The sequence below is a fragment of the Micrasema longulum genome, unplaced genomic scaffold (genome assembly GCF_059751315.1).
Source record: "Micrasema longulum isolate JH-2025_06_02 unplaced genomic scaffold, ASM5975131v1 h1tg000141l, whole genome shotgun sequence".
NCBI lineage: Eukaryota > Metazoa > Arthropoda > Insecta > Trichoptera > Brachycentridae > Micrasema > Micrasema longulum.
In genome coordinates this window covers 617,563-638,689 of record NW_028277347.1, presented here as the reverse complement: position 1 = coordinate 638,689, position 21,127 = coordinate 617,563, and the positions used below count along the sequence as shown (strand labels likewise).

The 21,127-nt window shown below is 33.6% G+C and overlaps 1 protein-coding gene across 3 annotated transcripts in view; it reads left to right on the top strand.

Moving 5' to 3' along the window:
- Nucleotides 1–21,127, top strand: part of pxb (putative Hedgehog signaling attenuator pxb) — a 630,755-nt gene that overhangs the window by 397,891 nt on the left and 211,737 nt on the right. For 2 of the 3 annotated variants that reach the window (XM_088242536.1, XM_088242538.1), the window contains 2 exons: nucleotides 7,620–8,006; nucleotides 19,248–19,422. In XM_088242536.1, coding sequence (XP_088098662.1) covers nucleotides 7,636–8,006; nucleotides 19,248–19,422 — 546 coding nt within the window. In that variant the 5' untranslated portion in view covers nucleotides 7,620–7,635. Of the gene's footprint in view, nucleotides 1–7,616; nucleotides 8,007–19,247; nucleotides 19,423–21,127 lie in introns of all 3 variants that reach the window. The other variant, XM_088242535.1, reaches the window with a different exon arrangement.

Here is a 21,127-nt window from a genome sequence, read left to right as displayed (position 1 = left end):
CGTTTATCAAAAATCAAAACTAATTTTGTACGACAATACAGACACCCTTTTTACATTTATTTATTTGAAAAACATTCAATTATAATAGAATATTCTTACAAAAAATATTTTTATGATTAATAAAAAGTCATTTTTTCTGTTACGAAAAAAAATTCCACTAGAATTACATTTGTTTTCCCATACAACATTTTGATGTTGTTCCATAAATATATTTAAAGGCACATAAATGTATCTCCATTTTGAGCATTTAAAAGTCTTAAAACTAATGAAAAGTATTACAGCAATAAAAGTACATGAAAATTACTAAATAATTAAAATCAAATTTACTTTAAAGCCTTTCATTAAAAAATACTAAATGTTTAAAGTATAATAAATCACTAATTAATGTAATCCTGCCTTTATAAATATGTAAAATAATCAAATATCAATTTACTGTTAGTCAAAATTTTATTACTTAACAAAGGAACTCTCATATTCTGAAACCGGTTGGAATATTTTTTTTTTACTGATTCTACATAAATGCGTTGTTATATTAACAATATGAGTATACCCAAATGTTTGTCAATAAGACTGAATTTCATCCCCTGGGCAGTTAAGATTGAAATATATTACAACAGAGAGGGAAAACATTTTTGAGAAGGAAATATTAAAGTCGAGGCATGTACAGAACTTACGACCCGTCTTGGGTGATTTGAAGATTCATCTGGCTCTCTGAAGTGATTGAAATCTATCTAGCTCTCACCCACATCAATAAAAGTTCCAGTTTTTTCCCTTCACAAAAGTCGACAGATGAATGAATTAGGAAATGTGGATGTTTAAAAATGGTGAATTTTAACGCACGTTTAAAGCGGCCAATCAACCAACCAAAGACACATCAGAAGCCCTGTAAATGCTTAGACTTCCATTTCTCAAAAACGTTTTCAAAATATTTAGCATGGAAAATCACAAAGTTAGTTCTTCAAAAATTAATTTTGTGAAGCAGATAATCTGGTTTGTGATGATTCAATTTCGTTATTATGAGTAAAACACTGGTTAAAGCTTTGTGATTCGTAAGGTTAATGTGTAGTGTAAGTAAAATAATTACGTCTCGAGTTAATGTGTATCTTGTCGGTTTTAAGTTGATAATGAGAGCCGTCTCTACCTTACCCGCCCTCTGAACACCCGCGCCATCCCCTTATTTCAACCTATTATGTTTGCATACTCCACAACACCACACCAGCGCAGCGCCATATATAATCAACTCAGGGGTAGTATTTTGACTCAGTAAAATTAATTTCATGATAAAATGGGGATGGTAAATGTTAAGATCGTGAATTCACAAAGCGACGAGCAATCGTATGAGGTACGCAATGATACTTAATCAAAAGTTGGCAAGTCAAATGTGTATTTATTTTTGTATTACATACATATGTTTGTATCAACGAAATAAATATTAATCAGTTAAGTAACAGACACAGACCCATTACGAGAATATCGGAACGATATAACATACAAAATCCTATAACGAGACGAGGACAGTCTAGACAAATAAACCACGGACTGAAATCATTCAACTGCCAGACGAAACTAATCTAAAATATGTTAAAAATATAATCTTTAACAATAAAGTAAGATATCAAAAATAAAGTTTTGTTATTAAATTAATTAACTAGTCCGTAAAGGTTTATTAATCCGTTTTTAAATTTAAAAATATGATTCAATTATCATCATCATCATTCTCTTTCCGGACCCGATGGTGTATAGGGTACGGCATTGATCACACCACTCGCAGCCGTTCTTGGTCATGTTGGTTACGTGCAGGTAAGATGGTAAGTCTTACGCCAGTGCCAGTCCAGGGACTATGAAAATGCTCTAGTGTAAAACTCCTTTTTAAATAAATATTTCGTGTCAACAGTGTCGTGAATCGAACAGGACCTCTTGCATGACCCCACGAGGCGGAAATACAATTGATAGTTATTTATCGAACTATTCACGAAGTTTATCGGATATTTTTAACACCATTACCAACAGAAAAACATATCAGGCCAAGAACCCCTGAGCGATTGCTTTAAAAATTGAAGGTGAAATACTCTCTAATAGCAAGAATTTACTCTTACTTCTTTAACACAGTTTCACTGATGTGAAAGATTTCTCTAAAGTGATAATGTTCAGCTTCTTGACTGTTCTTCCAATCGGCATGACCAGAAGCGTGTTGGTTCTGGAAGCCGTCTGCGCTGAAGCTGTCGGAGATGACAATCAGAAACATAAAAATTCATACTCTCCAAAATGGAGTTCCTGAAATAACCTCTTATTGTGTGAATCCATCCTTTCTAAGTTGCAAACTGTTAGTCCCCAGCATGCCCAAGAGCCAAGGGTAACTACCATACTCCCTCATGTTGCAATGCCTCATATTTTTTTAATCATCTTGATTTCCTTAACCATGCCAAGTGATACAGAGTATCTGTGTTAGTTTTATTTGCTATTACTGAAGTTGTTTTATAAAAGTTGTAAATAATTCATATACCTTAACTAGAAAATGCGGACCAAGTCATGGTAGATGGTCTTGGTAGACTAGGTAATTTAATTTGGTTGCGCGAGTGGTTGGTAGGATTGAGTGGTTTGTGGCTGGATGGACCGCCAGTTAATGAAAGTCCACCTATCCTGCCCATCCTGTGTTCCCCAACTTCCAATGTTATTTATTCTCCTCGTCGCTATGGCCATGAATGGCTACTGTTACTATAAGAACAATTTTCCATATCCATAGCAACCAACATCAACAATCTCTTTTTTTTTCTCTGCATTTTTTTTTCTGTCAATAACCGCATGCATCATATTTTATCTGCCCGCATTCGCTCGCCTTTTAATCGTCTGCACGCATCTGCAAACCTTTACATATTCTGACCGCCGCGCCGCCACATTCATCTGTATATTTCCCACATAACTATAGTGAAAGTGCAGCGTTTACCGTCCGAAATTCCAAAATTCAATCAAAGTTTTTTTTAAATTAATTTTGGACTTACCGCTTTGCAAAAATACGACACGTGTCAAAGTTGAGATTAAACACCAAGTTTTATGTCTTATTAGATAATCCTACACTGTCATTTGTTTACGTACTAAACCAAATGTGATTTACTTCATAATTAAGTTTAATTAGCATGAGATATTACGATTATAATCAGCGCCTTGTCGAATATAAATTTGGATGAAATTTCATTTCTAGGGATTTAGAAACGCAAAAATAATTGGAAATAGCAAAGAAAAATTATGAAAAAAAATGTACATAGATTTTTTATTGCTGAACTTATTATTATTATATTGATTTTAAGCGAGCAGCTTAAAGCTGATATGCCCAAATCCATTTTTAACGAAAGGCAGTTGTTGACGCACTTAAACTTTTCCGAAACAAAACTATTCCATTTTTGAACCCATTGAAACTACACGTTAACAACAACAACCCTATCGCTCAGTATTTTATGTATCTTCAATTCATTCTATTTTCGGATCACCCAAAAAAGATACATATTTATTACAAATCATATCTGTACCTTAGAGGAATAAAAAAAAAGCCCACTTTTTGCTGTTTTGATGTTGAAAATGCAGAAATTATCGCGATAAATTATTTTATACGTGAATAAAACACTTTCATCATAAAAAATGATTTTTTTTATGTTGTAATAAAAATCTGAAGTCCACTTTGCTCTTGTGCAAAAAACATCAGTAGTCCAGATGTTATTTCAATATGTACTATTCATATCAAAATAATTATTATTTTACCTAGAAAGTTTTTTATAGATTGAAATTAGCCCATTAGTTTCAAAAGGTATGGTGTTTCGGAAATCACACATTCACGAAATCTTGTTTCCTGAACATTTTCTTCAACGTGACTCTCACGGTTTATTGTTTAAGGTAAATACTTATATACATATTTATGGACTGTGTAATTAGCAGTCGCGCTGTTTTGTACATTTAATTAAATTAATAAATAAATCTCGTTTAAACACTTCCTTGTTCAGTGCATGCTTAAAACATGTTCAAACTACATCACATTTATATTATCAATACCTAAATATTACTATATTGTCTTAAACTGTATGCCTTTTATTAACCTAAATCTTTTTTTTTTTTTTTAAGAAATATTTTCGTCAATGTTTGATTATGTTCAAATGCTTGCAAACTGGCTGGAGTTCCTCCCTAGGGAGTTGTTCATATTTAAATTTATTTCAACAGAGAGGGAAAAAAATTTGAGATGGGAATATGGAAGTCTAGGCATTTACGGGGCTTATGACCTGTCATTGGCTGGTTTAAATGGCCACTTTACACGCTGTGTAAAATTCACCATTCTGCCCATGTTTGAACATCCACATTTCGTCAACTCTTCCATCTGTTGACTTTTGTGAAGTAAAAGAGCTGAAACCTTTATCACGTGGGTGTGTTACACAGTGTGTAAAGTGGCCACTTAAACCAGCCAATGACAGGTCATAAGCCCTGTAAATGCCTAGACTTCCATATTCCCTTCTCAAAAAAATTTCCCTCTCTGTTGAAATAAATTTAAATATTTTCGTTCTTATAATTTACGCAAATATTTAATTTTGAGTGCCATTTTCAACGAGCTGTAAATAACTCACTATTAGAAAATGGGAATCAAGTTGGGGTAGAGTAGGATTCGAATCACGGGCCTTTGATCCGTGAGTCCGAGACCCTAGCCACGGGACCACAACCCGATTCTGTATTTCTAATCATTATCTTTCTAATTTCTTCTAATTTTAAGATTCTTTTAATATAACCGAAGGGAAAAAATGTACTTTTGTTTTCTCTACTGCAATATATGTTTGTTCTACATGTATACAAATACATTTTATTCTTAAATAGGTAAGATGACTTTTTAAATTTTTTATATTCCTATTCTTGTTAATTCATTTTTATTTTATGCTACTTTTGTTTAAAAAAACATGTCTGTTCTTTATATTTATATATGTAAAAGCCTACAGGGCGTTTTAATAAATAAATGAATAACATATAAGAACAGAGATGGAGAACATTTAAGAAAAGGGAATACAGAAGCCTAGACATTTACCGGGCTTATGACGTTGTATTCCTTCAATTCTTCCATTTGTCAATGTGTGTGAAGTTAAGTAGCTGAGACCTTAAGAATCAAAGGAATAAAGAAGTTCAAATATAGTCAGAATAGTGAACACAGTGTATAAAGTGGCCACTTAAACCGGCCAACGAAAGGTCATAAGCCCTGTAGATGCTTAGACTTCTTTGTTTCCTTCTCTAAAAGGTTCTCCATCTCTGTTGTAATAGCTTGCCCACCACATACTGCACACATCATTGTTGATTCAACAAATGAAAGAAATGAAGAAATATGGATGTTCAAACATTGGCAGAATAGTGAATGTTACACAGTGTGTAAAGTGGCCACTTCAACCAGCCAATGAAAGGTCATAAGCCCTGTAAATGCCTTGACTTCCATATTCCTTTTTTAAGGTATTCTCCATGCCTGTTGTAATTTGTTAATCTTAATGACTCTCGAAGGGGGTGAAATTCAGTCTTTTGTCTACAAACATTTGAACAAACTCAAATTTTGAAATAAATTGTTGATTTATATAATCTTTAAATACGTTTACACAGGAAGTTGTGGGTTTCTGATTACGTTTCCACCCCAATTCAGAGTCCGGATTTGGATGTCGACCGTCAGGACATGCCACTGTTTGCTCCCCGACAGCTGCAGCTGGCGGGAAAGTAAACAGAGTCACTGTTGTCGTCCGTCAATGGTCGGGACCTAACTTTACTTTATCGATCGTCCAGTTCATTATTCATGAAAAAAGTACTTTATCAACGAACTCATTTAATTTTATACTGTCGTTTGCATTTGTTTTTAATATTGCTGACTCCCCTTCGTGCTGCTGCGGATATCCTAACCAATCTTCTGAACACATCCTGTGGTCTTGTCCTTTTTCTCTTCTCTATGATTACCGAACGGAGCTTCTCGCTACTATCCGTGGCCCTGTTATAGGCCCATCTGGTGGCTTCCAAAAAAAATTTCAAGTCTTTTAAAAAGTTTTGTAATCATTTCGGCGAATTGACCATGTCCAATCAATTCAATCCCAGTCAGTGAGGAATTCGCTTCCCTCTTTTCTCAATCCAATGAAGTACATATTATGTACTTCTAGATTAAACTAATCACCTCACCTTCCTATAATAAATTATTTAGATTTGCTCATATACTTTACATTGCCCTATGCTTATTAGATGCTAGTAAGAGTTTGATGACGATTATTATTTATTGACTAAGTTTTTGGTAAGACAATAAAAAATCATGAAAGATCAAAAACAATTTATAATTTCATTTTGACAGCGCAGTGATAAATTCGTAGATAAAATGTAAAGTAGTTTTGTCGTTAAGACCAAAATACATAAATAACAGAGAAGTCTGAAATTCTAGAATATTCTTTTTTAAACTAAGAAAGCAAAACCATGCGCGTATTTTAGCATAACAATCTGGCTTAGAGGTATTTTTATGTATCATTCTTTACTCTAAGCCATTTTATTTGAACGAATTCTTTGTACCGAGGCTGCCGCACAAGTCGATATGCATTTTTCTTGTTGCTTTTAATCTAGCATAAATATAAAATACTATTTTATGTGTTTTTTAAATTGTCAAGTTGCATATAGCTCGTTATCAAATTAATAACCCTCAACAATTTTTTGTCACAATGGAGTCCTGTTGACGACGCTTATGGTTAAATGCGAAGAATCGGAAATACAAGGATGAAAGAAGGCTGAATATTGTAAAACTATGTACGACAGGTGCCTAAATTAACAATGTCAACATCGTGCAAGGATAAGATAGTCATGATCGACAAAATATAAAAAAAGCAGTTCTCCATTGGTTTGGACTGGCGTTGTTTAATTGTTTGACCATCATGTTTTTGCCTAAAACATTAATAGTATTTTTGTTTTATTATTAATTCATGATAAGTGTTTTTTTTCTATTTCAATCTACTTTTAGATAGTTACTTAATATTTTAACTAACTTTCCAAGAAACCCTTGTGCTAAGAGAGTGACTTACACTGTTATAGTTTTTTAGAAATTTGAAGTTATATAATTTCGAATATACCTGACAAAAAATGCAGCAGCAAGACTTAATACGGGAGTAAAAAAGAATTCTCACATCTCTCAACATCGTCGAGATTTGCACTGGTTAAAAAGCCCAGATATAATAAAATACAAGCCTTGCTGGACAGTATTCAAAAGTCATCATGAAATGGCTCCAAAATACGTATCGGACCATTGTATTAGGGAAAATACTTGTCAAAAAAAATCTACTTCTAGGTCAGCATTCGATTCTCGACTCTGCCAGGAACCTTTGCGAATTATCGCAGTCTCAGTCAGTTCAGATCCCAACAAAAATTTCACTTCTTAAGTTTATCATACCCTCAATTTTTAATCAGAAAATATAATATGTAGTTAGAATTTAAGTTTAAGTATACAATTGTAAAGCGCCCTTGAGGTGATTTTTCACAAAAAACTGTGCTATATATATTAGCCAAATAATAATTCGGTAAAACTAATTCAATCAAAATGCTGTTTTTAATTTTATGGCTACTTATTTTGTTTTTTATTTTGTTTGCAGTAGCAGTGTGAGTGGGCGCATGGATAATCGTGGAGCGGGCGAGAGCGGCTCAGCCCAGACGCTAGAGGATTCGCAAGGAAAGTCGGAGCGAAACTTACACGCGGAGCGGTATTTACGAACAAAGCCGTACTCACAAACGACGGAGCGGGTCTTGCAAACTGAGAGCGACTTACATTCTGTCCCCGAGCTACAAACGAAACAGTATTTACAAACTCCGGAGCGGCTGTTGCAAACAACAGAGCGGGTGTTACAGACAACAGACCGAGTCTTACCAACGGAGCAGGACTCGCAAACAGAGCCTTACTTTTTAGAGCCAGCTGCTCAGCGCTTATTACTTCATCCAGACCAAAATTTTGATAACCCCGATAGTGGAAGCCAAGATTACAACAGGTACATGTTCTTTCATTTAAAATTTATTTTAAAATTAATCGCTTATTTGCCTATCCATCAAAATAATCAGTAATTTTTAAAACCAACCCTTTTAAAATTCGTTTGTCAATGGTTGTAAATCGGGTTGCAGTACCGTGGCTAATGGCTCAAAGGTCCGTCGTTTGAATCCTACTCTACCCAAACTTGATCCATATTTTCTAATAGTAAGTTAATTACAACTCGTCGAAAAGGCCCTCAAAATGAAATATTTGGGTAAATCACAAAAACGCAAATATTTCTTTTTAAAAAAAGCAATTGGTTTGTATTATAAGTTAATTTTTAGGTTTGATTTATTTATCATTAATAGATATATTTCGCAACATTAATTTTTATTAAAATAGGCCATCAAGCCTTTATTTTAGAGTTATTTCAGAAGGTCGAAAAGTGTTATGAAAAATACACTTAAACACCCCGACTAATAGAGAGAAAAACTTTCTTGATTTTTTTTATTACAACTGGCGGGTATCGAACCCGCGACCCCAGTTTCGCAGTTGGCCGTCTAACCAAATGTACCTCGGCACTTGTCATATATATCAAATTTATGATTTTGTAGTTTAGTGGGCGTCTTTTTTTACGAGACATTCCCGCATTTCTCGATGTTTTACTTTACCGAGATTCCCCGGCACTATAATGTCGCATTTTTTGCGTGTCATAACACGTCCATAGACCAGATTGTGTGGAGTGGATTAACATGCAGCAACAGCAGCTCTAGAGAGATATGTCATATTTTAGTTTGGTTCAGTTCAAACTTAGAAGTAGGCTGGAAAGAAAAAGGGCGTAAAACAGGTTTTCCTCTTTAAATATTTCAACCAACACCTTGAATTCACACATACTGATTTGGAAAGGCATTGGTCGCAAATGCTAATGAATATTCGTAATTTGATGATATTAATCAAAATCCAACATTTAACTGGTTAAGATATTATTATCTGTTTTATCCTTTGTAATTTTCCTTTTTCATTAATGTTACAAACTGATTTTTAACGTTTATTTTCATTTAAAATGAAAACATCCACCCCTTTCCCGAAACTGTTCATAAAGACTTGAGTCTTTCTTCAGTTTCGCATATAAATATCATTTTTTTATTTTTTTTTTTAAATAATTAAGCGAAAATTTTATATTACTTTACAATCGAACCGCGAAAATAACAAAACAAAGAATCTTTAAAAACTTTCATTGTACCCCTCACTGCAGTATTGTCAGTTTGTGATCAATCAAATACACATGGTCAGCACAATCACCTTTTTCTAATTTCCCAGTATTACAGTGGAGGAATACAGTGTTAGTTCCAAATTGAGACCGCGGCCGCACGCTCCAGAACCCGCATCGGAAAGGAAGAAGAACGTAGTAATACAAACAAATCAATCAAACGACACGAAACCCAAATACATATAGGAAACATTAGAATAATTTGCCCTATACAACATGCACTCAGTCAACAGAAGAAAAACAATACGTATCTATAACAAATCACAGTGGAACATCAAATTATCAAGACACTACCGGCAAAATCCTAACACAGATCCTAACGTGATCCCTGTCGAACTCAGGCGAAATTACTTTTCGTCATAGTACTGAATTCCTCGCAAAAACCATTTTCCTAATACCAACAGTAGAAACAATCCTATGCAAAGACCTTAATCGTCCTAACAATCTCACAGACCTTAAAGCAGACGAAACGGGTCCTAGAGCATGGTCGGCGCGCGTTTATTTTCATTTAGATATTCATACAAAAAAAAATATATATATATATTGGCTTGGATCTAAAGGGTCCAGTGTCAGATTTCATATTTTTCTTGACATTTTTTGGTAGAGGATCAATATCAATTTAAAAACTTGTATATTTAATTATTTTCTCGCACAAGAATGTTTTTTATTAATATTGGTTACATGGAGGTAAGATGATCAGTCTTACGCTTCCTGTACCAGTCCAGGGACTTTAAAATATTGCAGTGTAAAAACACTCTTTTTAATAAATATTTCAACTCAATCGTGTCGGGAATCGAACCCGAGACCTATTGCACGGTGGACAAACGCGCTGACCATTACACCACGTCAACAAATAATTACTGTCCCGTAATATTATGACTTACGACATTGGCCCTTATGGACCCAAGCCACAGATTTATTGAATATATATCGATATATCAAACAGGGATGTGTAATGTCACCGTGGTTATTCAACATATACATGGATAAATGTATGAGAGAATTGAAAAGTATGGATGTGGGAGCGAAAATGAGTAATCTTACTGTCAGTTGCCTTCTGTACGCCGATGACGCAGTCCTCCTAGCTGACAGCGAAGAGGAACTGCAATCCTTGGTTACAAAGGTTTACGAAGTGTGCAAGGAGAGTGATTTGCTAATGAATGTGCAAAAGTCGAACGTCATGGTCTTTGAAAGAAATGTAACTATGACTGAATGTAAGATTGTAGTAAATGGAGATAGTTTGAAACAGGTCGAAGAATTTGTATATCTGGGTAGTATGTTTACTAGAGATGGAAATATGGACAAGGATATTGAAAGGAGGGTTAGTGCCGGTAACAGAGTTAATGGTGCCTTAAAGTCTGTCGTAGCAAATAAGTGTCTATCGCAAGAGGCTAAATTAGCAGTTCATAATGGAGTTCTGGTACCAACCCTAATGTATGGAAGCGAAGCATGGAGTTGGAAAAAAAGGGACGAAAGTAGACTGAATGCTGTTGAAATGCGATCCCTCAGGCGAATGTGCGGAAAAACAATGTATGATAGGTGCCCTAATGTCGAAATTAGAGCAGAATGCAAGGCTGAGTTAAGCATTATCGACAAAATTAAGAAAGGTCTTTTGCGATGGTTCGGTCATGTGGAGCGAATGAATGATGAAAGAACGGCTAAAAAGATTTATGATGCGAATGTGTCTGGTTGTAGAAGTCGAGGAAGGCCGAGAAAGACATGGCATGATCAAGTACAACAAATTCTTGAAAGTGGTCATGTGAAAAGTCGGAATAATCGACGTGCGTGCATGAGAAGATGTATGAATGTGAAGGAAGCAAAGGAAGTGTGCCAGGACAGAGTGGTGTGGCGTTCTATCCTCTCTGCCTACCCCTCTGGGGAAATGGCGTGATGGTTAGTTAGTTAGTTAGTTATATCGATATGTTATATCGGATAATATGATATTAAAACCGTCCTTGATTAAAATTAGTCATTGACACATTTCTTGTCATGTGATTGCCAGAGGAGATCCCAGCAGAAAGCTCGTACGAGGTTTTTCTGTACTTTTAATTATTTAATACCAAAAACACAAACGATTTTGCTCAGAGGAATGTCTCTTTGTGGCCCCAAGAGTGGTCTATCTCCTGGATGAACATATTTAGTTCGCCAAAACGAAAGCCATTTTCAGGAGAGATGTATAAGTTTGGATTTCGTCCAAGGGAAGAGACCATTGCAGGATACTGCTGCGAAATATTGCATAAATTTATATACTTTTAAGCGTGTTTTCCAGATCATTTAATTTTTATTTTTGCTATTATTTAATAATATGGATGCTTCCATTTTCTATTATGTTGTATCTTAACTCAACACTGGGTTTTTGGCCTCATAGAGTTAGGGATACGTTTTTTTTTTTTTTGTAATATATAAGTATTTTTTTTGTATAAATTTACATTTATTTATTTATGACAAAATACAAGGTTTTTAAACTTCTTTGAACGAAATATTCCCCATTAGCAAACGTGCTGGTATAAGGGGATATAATATATAATAACAAAATAGTTTTAATAAAAAGTCGATAAAAAAAACATCATATATCACTCGTTACACGAGCTAAAAGAACTGTTTTATTTAGGTGTTTTTTAAGTACGTATATGTTTTTTTTTTTTTTAGGTCATAAGAAAGTGAATTGTTAACATTTATTACCGTATACACAAAACTGTTTCTTTTTCTGCTAGTCCAGGTTGTTCGCAAGTTAAATTATTTGACGCTCTTGTATTTATTTAATGTACATTTTATTTAAAATTAATTTTTATATATGTCTTTATTTTATTCTTTTTCATCTTAAATATCATCATTACCTTTTTTCAGTAAATTAATTCATCGAAATTGAGCATTTTTGTTTTTCTATATAAAACTGTGATTTTAGTATAATTATTAAAATAAAATGTTACTTTAAGTGCTTTATTTATTGTTCTTTGGATCGGTTCTTGCATTTGTTTACTACATTGTGCCCAATAAGTTTAAAAACATAGATTTCCGTGTGAGCTTTCTTTAACGCTATGAGCCTTACTTATAAATCGGGTATAAAGTTAAACTTGAGAATAGTGGTAGAATAATGATGCTATAGCAAAAAGTATTACTTATAAATCTCGTATAGAGTTAAACTCGGTTTAAATCTGGGATAGCGACCATAGAAACTTTTACTTGCACATCATGTGATATAACGCTGGAATAAGCACGCGATCTGTCAAAAGTCATATTTTTCGGTAGTCAAAATGGATAGTTTATCAGTTATTTTTTTCAATTTTTTTCAATTTTAAACAATTTCGAAGTCCTGCGACCTTCTCAATGCGATTCAAGTGATTTTTAATTATTTGTTTAAATAATATCTGAAATGTTATATGTTTGTATGTGTTTTGATAATTTGTGACAAAAAAGAATCACGAATAAACTATAGAAATCGTTTTTAACTTCTCCTCTTCTTCCTAATTTTGATTTCTTTTTCCAACGGTGTTCTCCATGTTCTCGATTACACTGACAGTAGTCTCGATTTGATTTTGACGTTTGTTTGTGTTTTTATAAAAGATACTGCGCACGCGCACATATCAGTGTTGACTGTTTAAAAAAATCAAACATGAAATTACCTGTGAATTTTTATTCTAGGTAAAAAATATTTTAATAAGTAAGTTTTTTATCATATCGGTTATAATTGGTTAACCCGGGTATATTTATTTCCTAATATAAACCTGGTATAAGGAAATCTAATAAGTAAGGCCTTATGTAATTTAATTCCCTCATTCATGTTATTGTTCTAATCTTTTTACTGCTTTATCAACACAATAATAGTTAGTTAAACTCGCTGTTACCTTTACGAGCCAAGATAATTAAGCAGGTGTAAATTTCTTTATGACGCCAGTTGACTTTTATCTGTGTGGTACAAATGGCGCCCTAGGTAAAGGCGCTGATACACTATCCTGTAAAATTTGTTTTATTTTTTACTACTATTTTTGAGTCGGCCTCGTGGTGGTGTAATTTATTTATTAATTTTCACGCCCTACGGGCTTTTACTTATATTAGAAATTACATTCAAATGCAGCAGTGAAACATAAGTATGTAAATTTAGTTAAAATTAAAGATAACATAAGAAAAACTAAAAGATACAATAATAAGTAAAAATAAGGAAATGTACTAGCATAAGTATATGGGTACATAGAAAAATATTTAACAAATTTACATATGAAAACATACACACATACATACACATGCATATGCATACATACACACACACATATACATACATGCATGTACATATATATACATACACATACACATACATGCACACACATATACATACATATAAGTTAATACAGTACATGTTGTCAAATAAAAAATTAAAAAATGTAAATAAGGGCTAGATTTGTTATTGTCTATGCGCTCTGTAGCAGCAAGACGTGCTGTAATCTAGCTCCTGTATATCATAATTGGAGACGAGGAACAAGAATCCCAACTGTCCATGCGCTCTGAAGCTGCAAGACGTGATGGGATATTTATTTACTGTACAGCGCCCTTGAGGTGATTTTCACAAAAACGGCGCCATATAAATTATCCAAATATATATTTATATATTAATACATTATTATATAGATACACGGGAAAAAAAAAAGTAAATAAAGAACAATATTAAGAAATTTTATACAAATGAATTTATAACCTTTTGAATACTTAGAAGACAGACGAAATATATCAACTTCACCATACTCGTTACCTAGCTGGTGTAGTCTAGGTATTGGTGAATTGTAATAATAATTGTGACTGCCAGGAGATTAAAAAAATAACGTTAGCTGCCGAGTATTTCGAACAGGTACTTTTAAGCTGATAACACTAATGATCCGAAGGTTTGTCTACCATGCGAGAGGTCTCGGGTTCGATTCCCGACATGTTAATATAAAAAAATTATTTAAAAGTGTGTTTTTACACTTGAATATTTCATAGTCCCTGGACTGGTACCTGAAGCGTAAGACTGATCATCTTACCTTCATGTTTTATAATTCTTAGATGTGGGAATCAGTTTTTTGCAAGCTGCTGACGTCACTACAACCCGTGAAGATCTACTGTGACGGGTTCCCGTGAATAGTTCTCGCCGTCCAAGCCCAGGTATATAAAGAGCCTGACCACTGTGTGGAAGGCGAGAGTTTAGATTTTGCTGAATTTCCCCCTCCAAGCCAAAATCGGTAAAGTAACGGGTTATTAGGTAGGGGGTGAGCTCTTGAACATTCTCAGGTTTAACCAGTGGCCCTTCGAGAATAAAGGTCCTTTTATGATGTCAAGCATCACATTCACATATAATGTGTACAGGTGTTTCCTCATCTGCATTGCAGGACCCACATCTAGAAGTTTCGGAAAGGTTCATTCTAAAAAGGTGTTTGTTCAACCCGCAGTGCCCTGGGCGGGCTCTAGTGATAACCCTCACTTGATGAGGCTGAGCTTTATTAGGTCAAAAGCAAAACTTTGCGAGTATCCTTTTATCAGTTCTTTCGCATGATGCTGACCAGGTCCTTTTTGGCAGAATTTTACACTCTTCTTCCTGGCCCATGACCTAAGCTTCCTTCATGTACATAAATGATAAAAAAAGAGAATGATGAAGATGATTATTTTTTGTCAACAAAAAAATTAACATTACTGCGTACCTAATCAAAGCGTCTTCGCAAACAGTCCAACGTAGTATAAGTACTTCCAAAATAAAGATGAAAATTTGTCAGTTTCTGGTACTGCGATTCGGTATGTGAATATTGATTTATTTTCAAAAAATAATTAGTTCAGTTTAGATTGAGTGTTTTAAAATATTAAAAAAATAAGTAGAAATCTTTGATCACTCGTCATCATTCTATGTCCGCTTCTTAGTTGGAGCATATGGTGTCCTTAAAGATCCACCAAGCATCTCTGTCGGCTGCCAGCTCCTGCGCATCTAAGGTCAGGTTCGCGTCCCGTAGTTCTGACACGAACTGCCGACGAAGTCAGCAATGGACGTCCAGGCCGTCGAGAACCCGATGCCTTGTAAAGTAGGCAAGCGTGGTTAAGCTCTCAGGAGGCATCTGCAAAAACATGGCCAAGCCAACCGTATCACCTCCGCTTGATTACTGTTGTCACCGGAGTTTGCTTTGTCCGTTCTCTTATTACTTCAAAGTGTAACCACCGCTGCGTGTAATCTTTTTCTTCTGTCTTTTTAATATTTTTTTCAATAGTTCGTGTTTCGGAGAAGCCTTCAGACGTAAAAATTCAATGAAAAAATAAAAAGAAGTGAGAACAGGCCTCTTTAACCGTTCCTTAAACACGGTAATATTCACTTTATCGTGATAGCGTTATTAATCAAGATCCTCTAATCTAACTTTATGGAAGACGTTGCCATTATTTCTGGTAATTTGACAAGAGCAAAGACTCTTGTCAAATCTCTTATTACTCATCAAACATTATGAAATTTGTTCACCCGTAAATATTCTCGTGCCGCGCAATTTTCCTTAATTAATCGAATCGCTAAGTTTTTGTACATTTTTAGTTATTTGCATAATATATACATTTGGTAACACTAAGCAACATTTATTTCAGTGAAATAATTGTTGAAAACATTTTTACAAAAATACTAGCTTTCGTATAAAAAATATTGATAGCATTAACTTTCTGGTCGAAAATTTCAATATACGTAAGTACAAGGTGGCGCAAAAGTTGTTATCCGATGTTTTTTTACTATATTTTTTTTAACATAATTACAACAGAGATAAAGAACATTTTTAAGAAGGCAATATTGATGTCTAGGCAATTACAGGGCTTACGACCTGTCATTGGCTGGTTTAAGTGCTGGTTTAAGTATGTAAGTGAAATAATTCAATTAGATGAATCTCACTTGCATAAATAAAGGTTTCAGCTCTTAAACTTCACAAACATCAACGGATGAAAGAATTGAAGTAATATAGATGTTCAAATATGGGCAGAATGGTGAATGTTACACAGTGTGTAAAGTGGTCACTTAAACCAGCTAATGATAGGTCATAAGCCCTGTAGATGCCTAAACATCTATATTGCCTTATTTAAAATGTTCTTCATCTCTGTTGTAATATGTTAATGTTAACAGCTCCCCAGGGAGTTGAATCCAGTCCTTGTCTACAAGAATTTGGACAAACTCAAAATATTGTTTTTTTTATTTTTATAAATGAATAATTTTTATTCTGCTTTTGGATCGTGTTTATTTTATTTTATTGGGGAAATCAACAGTTCTACATACATATTTTTTCAGTAAACAAACAGATATAGTGTATAAACTCAGAACTAATAACAGATTTCCACATAGTATACAAAGTTAGTAAAGAAAATATATATTACATATCAAATAAACACATACAATTTATACATGTAAAAATGTTATTTTCATGTACTCAATAATCAAAGATTTTTTAAATATTAATTTTAAGAACATTAAGTTACTGTAAATTGGGCGGAATAAGGACAAAAATGCTTGAAGAGAGGATAAGGAGGGGGGGGGGAGATGCACATATTTATTATTATAATGTCTACTAAGTTACATAATACATTTTTAGTGTAAATTATTAATCTGACAGAGTGATGTTTGTATAATCTATATTTTTAAATTTTGTATTGTACATTGAAAAAGTCCTACGAAAAAAAGCATTTTTAACATACGATGTTTTACTTATTGGTACATGAAACAAGTGGTACCGTCTACAAATCCTGGCTGGCACATGTATTGTTATTAAACCAAGCAGCTCTGTACAGTCAACCATTCCTGTCACAATTTTGTAAAGCAGTAGTTGGTCCGCACACACTCTGCGGTATTGTAGAGAAATGATTCCATGGAAGGTGGAGGCAGTGAGAGTAGATACATAAGAAATACCGGTTTTGTATTTAAGGTACTTTATAAATTTGTTTTGAATATTTTCTATTCTACTTATATATATGGCATACTGGGGATTCCATATCTGAGAGGCGTATTTGATATCTTAACTTTTTTCCATCAAATCGAGAAAATGATATCGGCCAAGTGGCCGCCGCCAGAATTGATGACCATGCGGGCCCGATTTATGGCATTTTCCTTCACTCTTTCCAGAACTTTCGGCACTAGGTTCTCGCATTCTTGACGAATATTCTCTTTGAGGGCTTCAAGAGTCTGAGATTTGTTAACATAGAAAAGTCAAGGACGGTTAAATCGGGTGATCTTGCCGGCCAGTGCAAATGGCTAAAACGACATCAAGTGACCTGGAAATACAGCCCTCAGAATATTGGTTGTGGCTCGTGCAGTATGCGCCGTTCCATCATGTTGGAATTACGTGTTCTCCAATCCCAAAATTATCTGTCAAGACTGCCGATTGATGCCCAATTACGTGGCACGTTGTCTGGTCGATATTCCGGGATCTTCTGCGATATATTCAGCCATAGCTGGGATATTCTATGCAGAACGGTTGCTCCGGGGCCGGCCAGACCTGGCAGTATCTCAAGTTGTCCCATACACTTCTAGGCGAGCGGCTAAACGCCGAAGTGCTTATCCAGTTGGTGTCGGACGACTGGGAAATCTGCGCCTTAATTCCCGCTGCACCAACACCACCTACGAACTATTCCGCAAAAAAATCTAAACAATTTTTCCGCGTTCTTAAAGAAGTATAGCAATTCTTGTCTTGGCGTGTATTTTGTATCTAAATTTATTTCAACAGAGACGGAAAACATTTCGGAGAAGGAAATATGTGAATCCAGGCATTTACAGAGCTATGACCTATCGTTGGCTGGGTTAAGTGGCCACTTTACACACTGTGTAACATTCACCATTCTGCCCATGTTTGAACATCCATATTTCCTCAACTCTTCCATCTGCTGACTTTTGTGAAGTAAAAGAGCTGAAACCTTTATCACGGGGGTGACATTCATCCGGCTGAACCAAATCACCTACTAGGCAACGCCTAAAAACAATTTTCCAATTTTTATTCTTCTTTTTTTACCAGGTAGTAATTCAACAATGTTTGAGTATGTCCAAATGCTTGCAGACTGGCTGGATTGAACTGTGGATTTATACTGGTTGGATTAAACTGTGGATATTCATACATGGACAGATTGGTGAATGTTACACAGTGTGTAAACTAGCCGCTTAAACCAGCCAACGACAGATCATAAGTTTTGTAAATGCCTGGACTCACATATTCTTTTCTGAGATTTTTTTTCCCTCTTTGTTAAAATAAATTTTAATATGAATAACTCCCTTGGGAGGAAATCCAGCCAGTCTGCAAGCATTTGGACATACTCAAACATTGTTATTTTGTATCTGTTTACTTCACAAATGTCAAAGCAGAACCAACATTTGCCGCCATTTGCAAAAGTAATGGCATCTTCCCATAGGGTGATGACTTTTGCACCACCTTATGTAAAGAATGTAAATAACAATTTTTCTGTCTACCGGTTTCGAGACTGTTTATGTCTGTCGGTTCATTTTTTATCTGCAAGTTTACACCATTGGATGCGATTAAATGGATGCGATGCGAATAAATATGGCAAAAGGACACTGCAATACAGTATACCTAAAATATTTAATATGTTACCAAACAATATTAAAAATACTGAGTTAAATACAGGAGTTCGACGTTTGCTCAAATTATGGTTATTAGAAAAAAGTTTTTTGTATTAGTGATAGTTTTTAATTTTTCAAAATGTAATATGTAATTGTTTTTCAAGTAAAATTATTGTTAATGTAGGCTAAGTGTAAATAATTAATGTAATTTATAAGAACCTGCTGACGAGTTGTATGTATGCAACTCAGCAGGACTTTAATTTAAGATTTTTTTGTAAATATTTTTGAAAAAATAAATAAAATAAAAATAAAAAAAAAGATTAAATATAGAAATAATAATAATTGACTTGCCTCCCTTGCTTTTATACCGTATCTTATGCACCCACTAAGAATATCCTAATTTACTTATCTATTTTTTAATGTCAAGCCTGTATGATATTTTCACATTTCAGTGGCGCCGCTATGTGGGAAATGGAACCGGGAGAGAGGGGAGGAGACTGCGATTGTTTGGGCCCCCCACCACAATTTCTATTACCCCCTCCGCCGCGACCTCCACTCCTCCAGCCCCCGGATTACCTCTGCTCAGATGACCCAATACCGGACCTGGAAGCTTGCGACGCAGAACCGGTAAGTTTTTATTAAAACTCTTTTTTTAGCGATGAATAAAATTCGATCATTCTAATATTCGCAATAAGCCATTTTATACGCGAATAAAACACCGAAGTTTACTTTTGTCACAAAAATGTTTTTTTAAACTTATAATACAATAAATCAAACACTGATTTTTTTATTTTTTTTATGGCGTACTAATTATTATTTTTTTTAAATTTATTTATTCATATTTTTTCGCTTACAAACTATAATTAATAATAAAAATAATGTGACCTCACTGGGGTTTCCCGTGCCGAGGACACTTAACAATTTAGTTTTTTTTTATTACATTTGAGAATAAACAAAGAAGACTCACTTAAAAAACAAACATAATTAACAAATATTCAGACAGTTTTAAAAACAAGGTATTTATATACATCTATATTATTTATATTAAAAAACACACAATGAAAACAACAAAAACCTAACATAAGCCATACAGTTGTGGTTTGAGTCTACTGAACACTTAATTATTTATTTTACAAGTATAAAAACAAAAATTTTGTGAGAATTGTTTCGCCTTGTTAGGGCATTTTCAAAGGAATATGAAAATTAGATGAATTGAATGTCCTTATATAGTTATGTAATTCAAAGTACTAAAATAAAAAAATAAAAATTATGAACATTGATCATGATTGTGGGAATAACCAATAGTTAGAGGCAAGGCTAACTGTTTAATAGGTAATGGGGAATTTAGGTATTTATATTTGAATTTCGGAAAAATTCGTAACAAAGTATTTATTGATATTTATGCATATATGTATTATGAGATAATCAATGAAGCTTTATAGTTTTATATCTTCAGATAATTGTTATGGCAATCATATTTACAATATAATCATTGGTTGGTGTTCTTTTTTATTGTCATACATGATTTAAATATTATGAAGAAATTTATAAAAACATAAATGTATTTGTATAAAATATTCGTATTTTTAAGAATTTCTAAAAATATAAATGCAATTATAAAATGATTTATCTATCGATAACGCATTATGCAAGCGTGTATATAAAGGGATATAGTAAAAAATAACAGTCTTTTTAAATATGCTTAATAGTGGTTAAGATATTAGCTCGGTTTGTTTATTTATCATTTTAAAATTAGGGATGTTTAGATATTTATTGATTTCCAATTTTTTGCTTTCAACGTGTAATTGAATTTGTTTATTTAAGATATAAATTTTATGATGATTTTCAATTATGTGATTGGCAAATTGAGAATCTTGTTTTTTTTATTTTTAAAGGATCTTATGTGTTGTGAATATTATCTAGTTAAGAAAGAGCGCCCAGTTTGCCCCACGTTAATTGCATTACAGTCGTTACATTCCAGTTTATAAATTCTATTGTTTTAAAAAATATTCATAGTTCTGGTTCTATTTTACAAACAAGATAGTATTCTTCATTCGACTGGAGACAGATTTTTTTGAAATGGAAGTTTTTCTATTTTTAAACAAGATAACCTGCTCAAATTGAGACATTATGATGTTAGTGTTCTTAAAAATTTGTATTAAAAACATTTATCAATTATTAAATACTTATTTAATATTTTTTTTATATATCCGTCTTAATAAAATACTATTATTGGGTATAAAAACTCGATTGTTTTATCTTTATTGCCGCCTGAAAAATTTGTTTTTGGCAAATAACATTTTTTTAAATTCTCTTAATATAATTTTGTTTA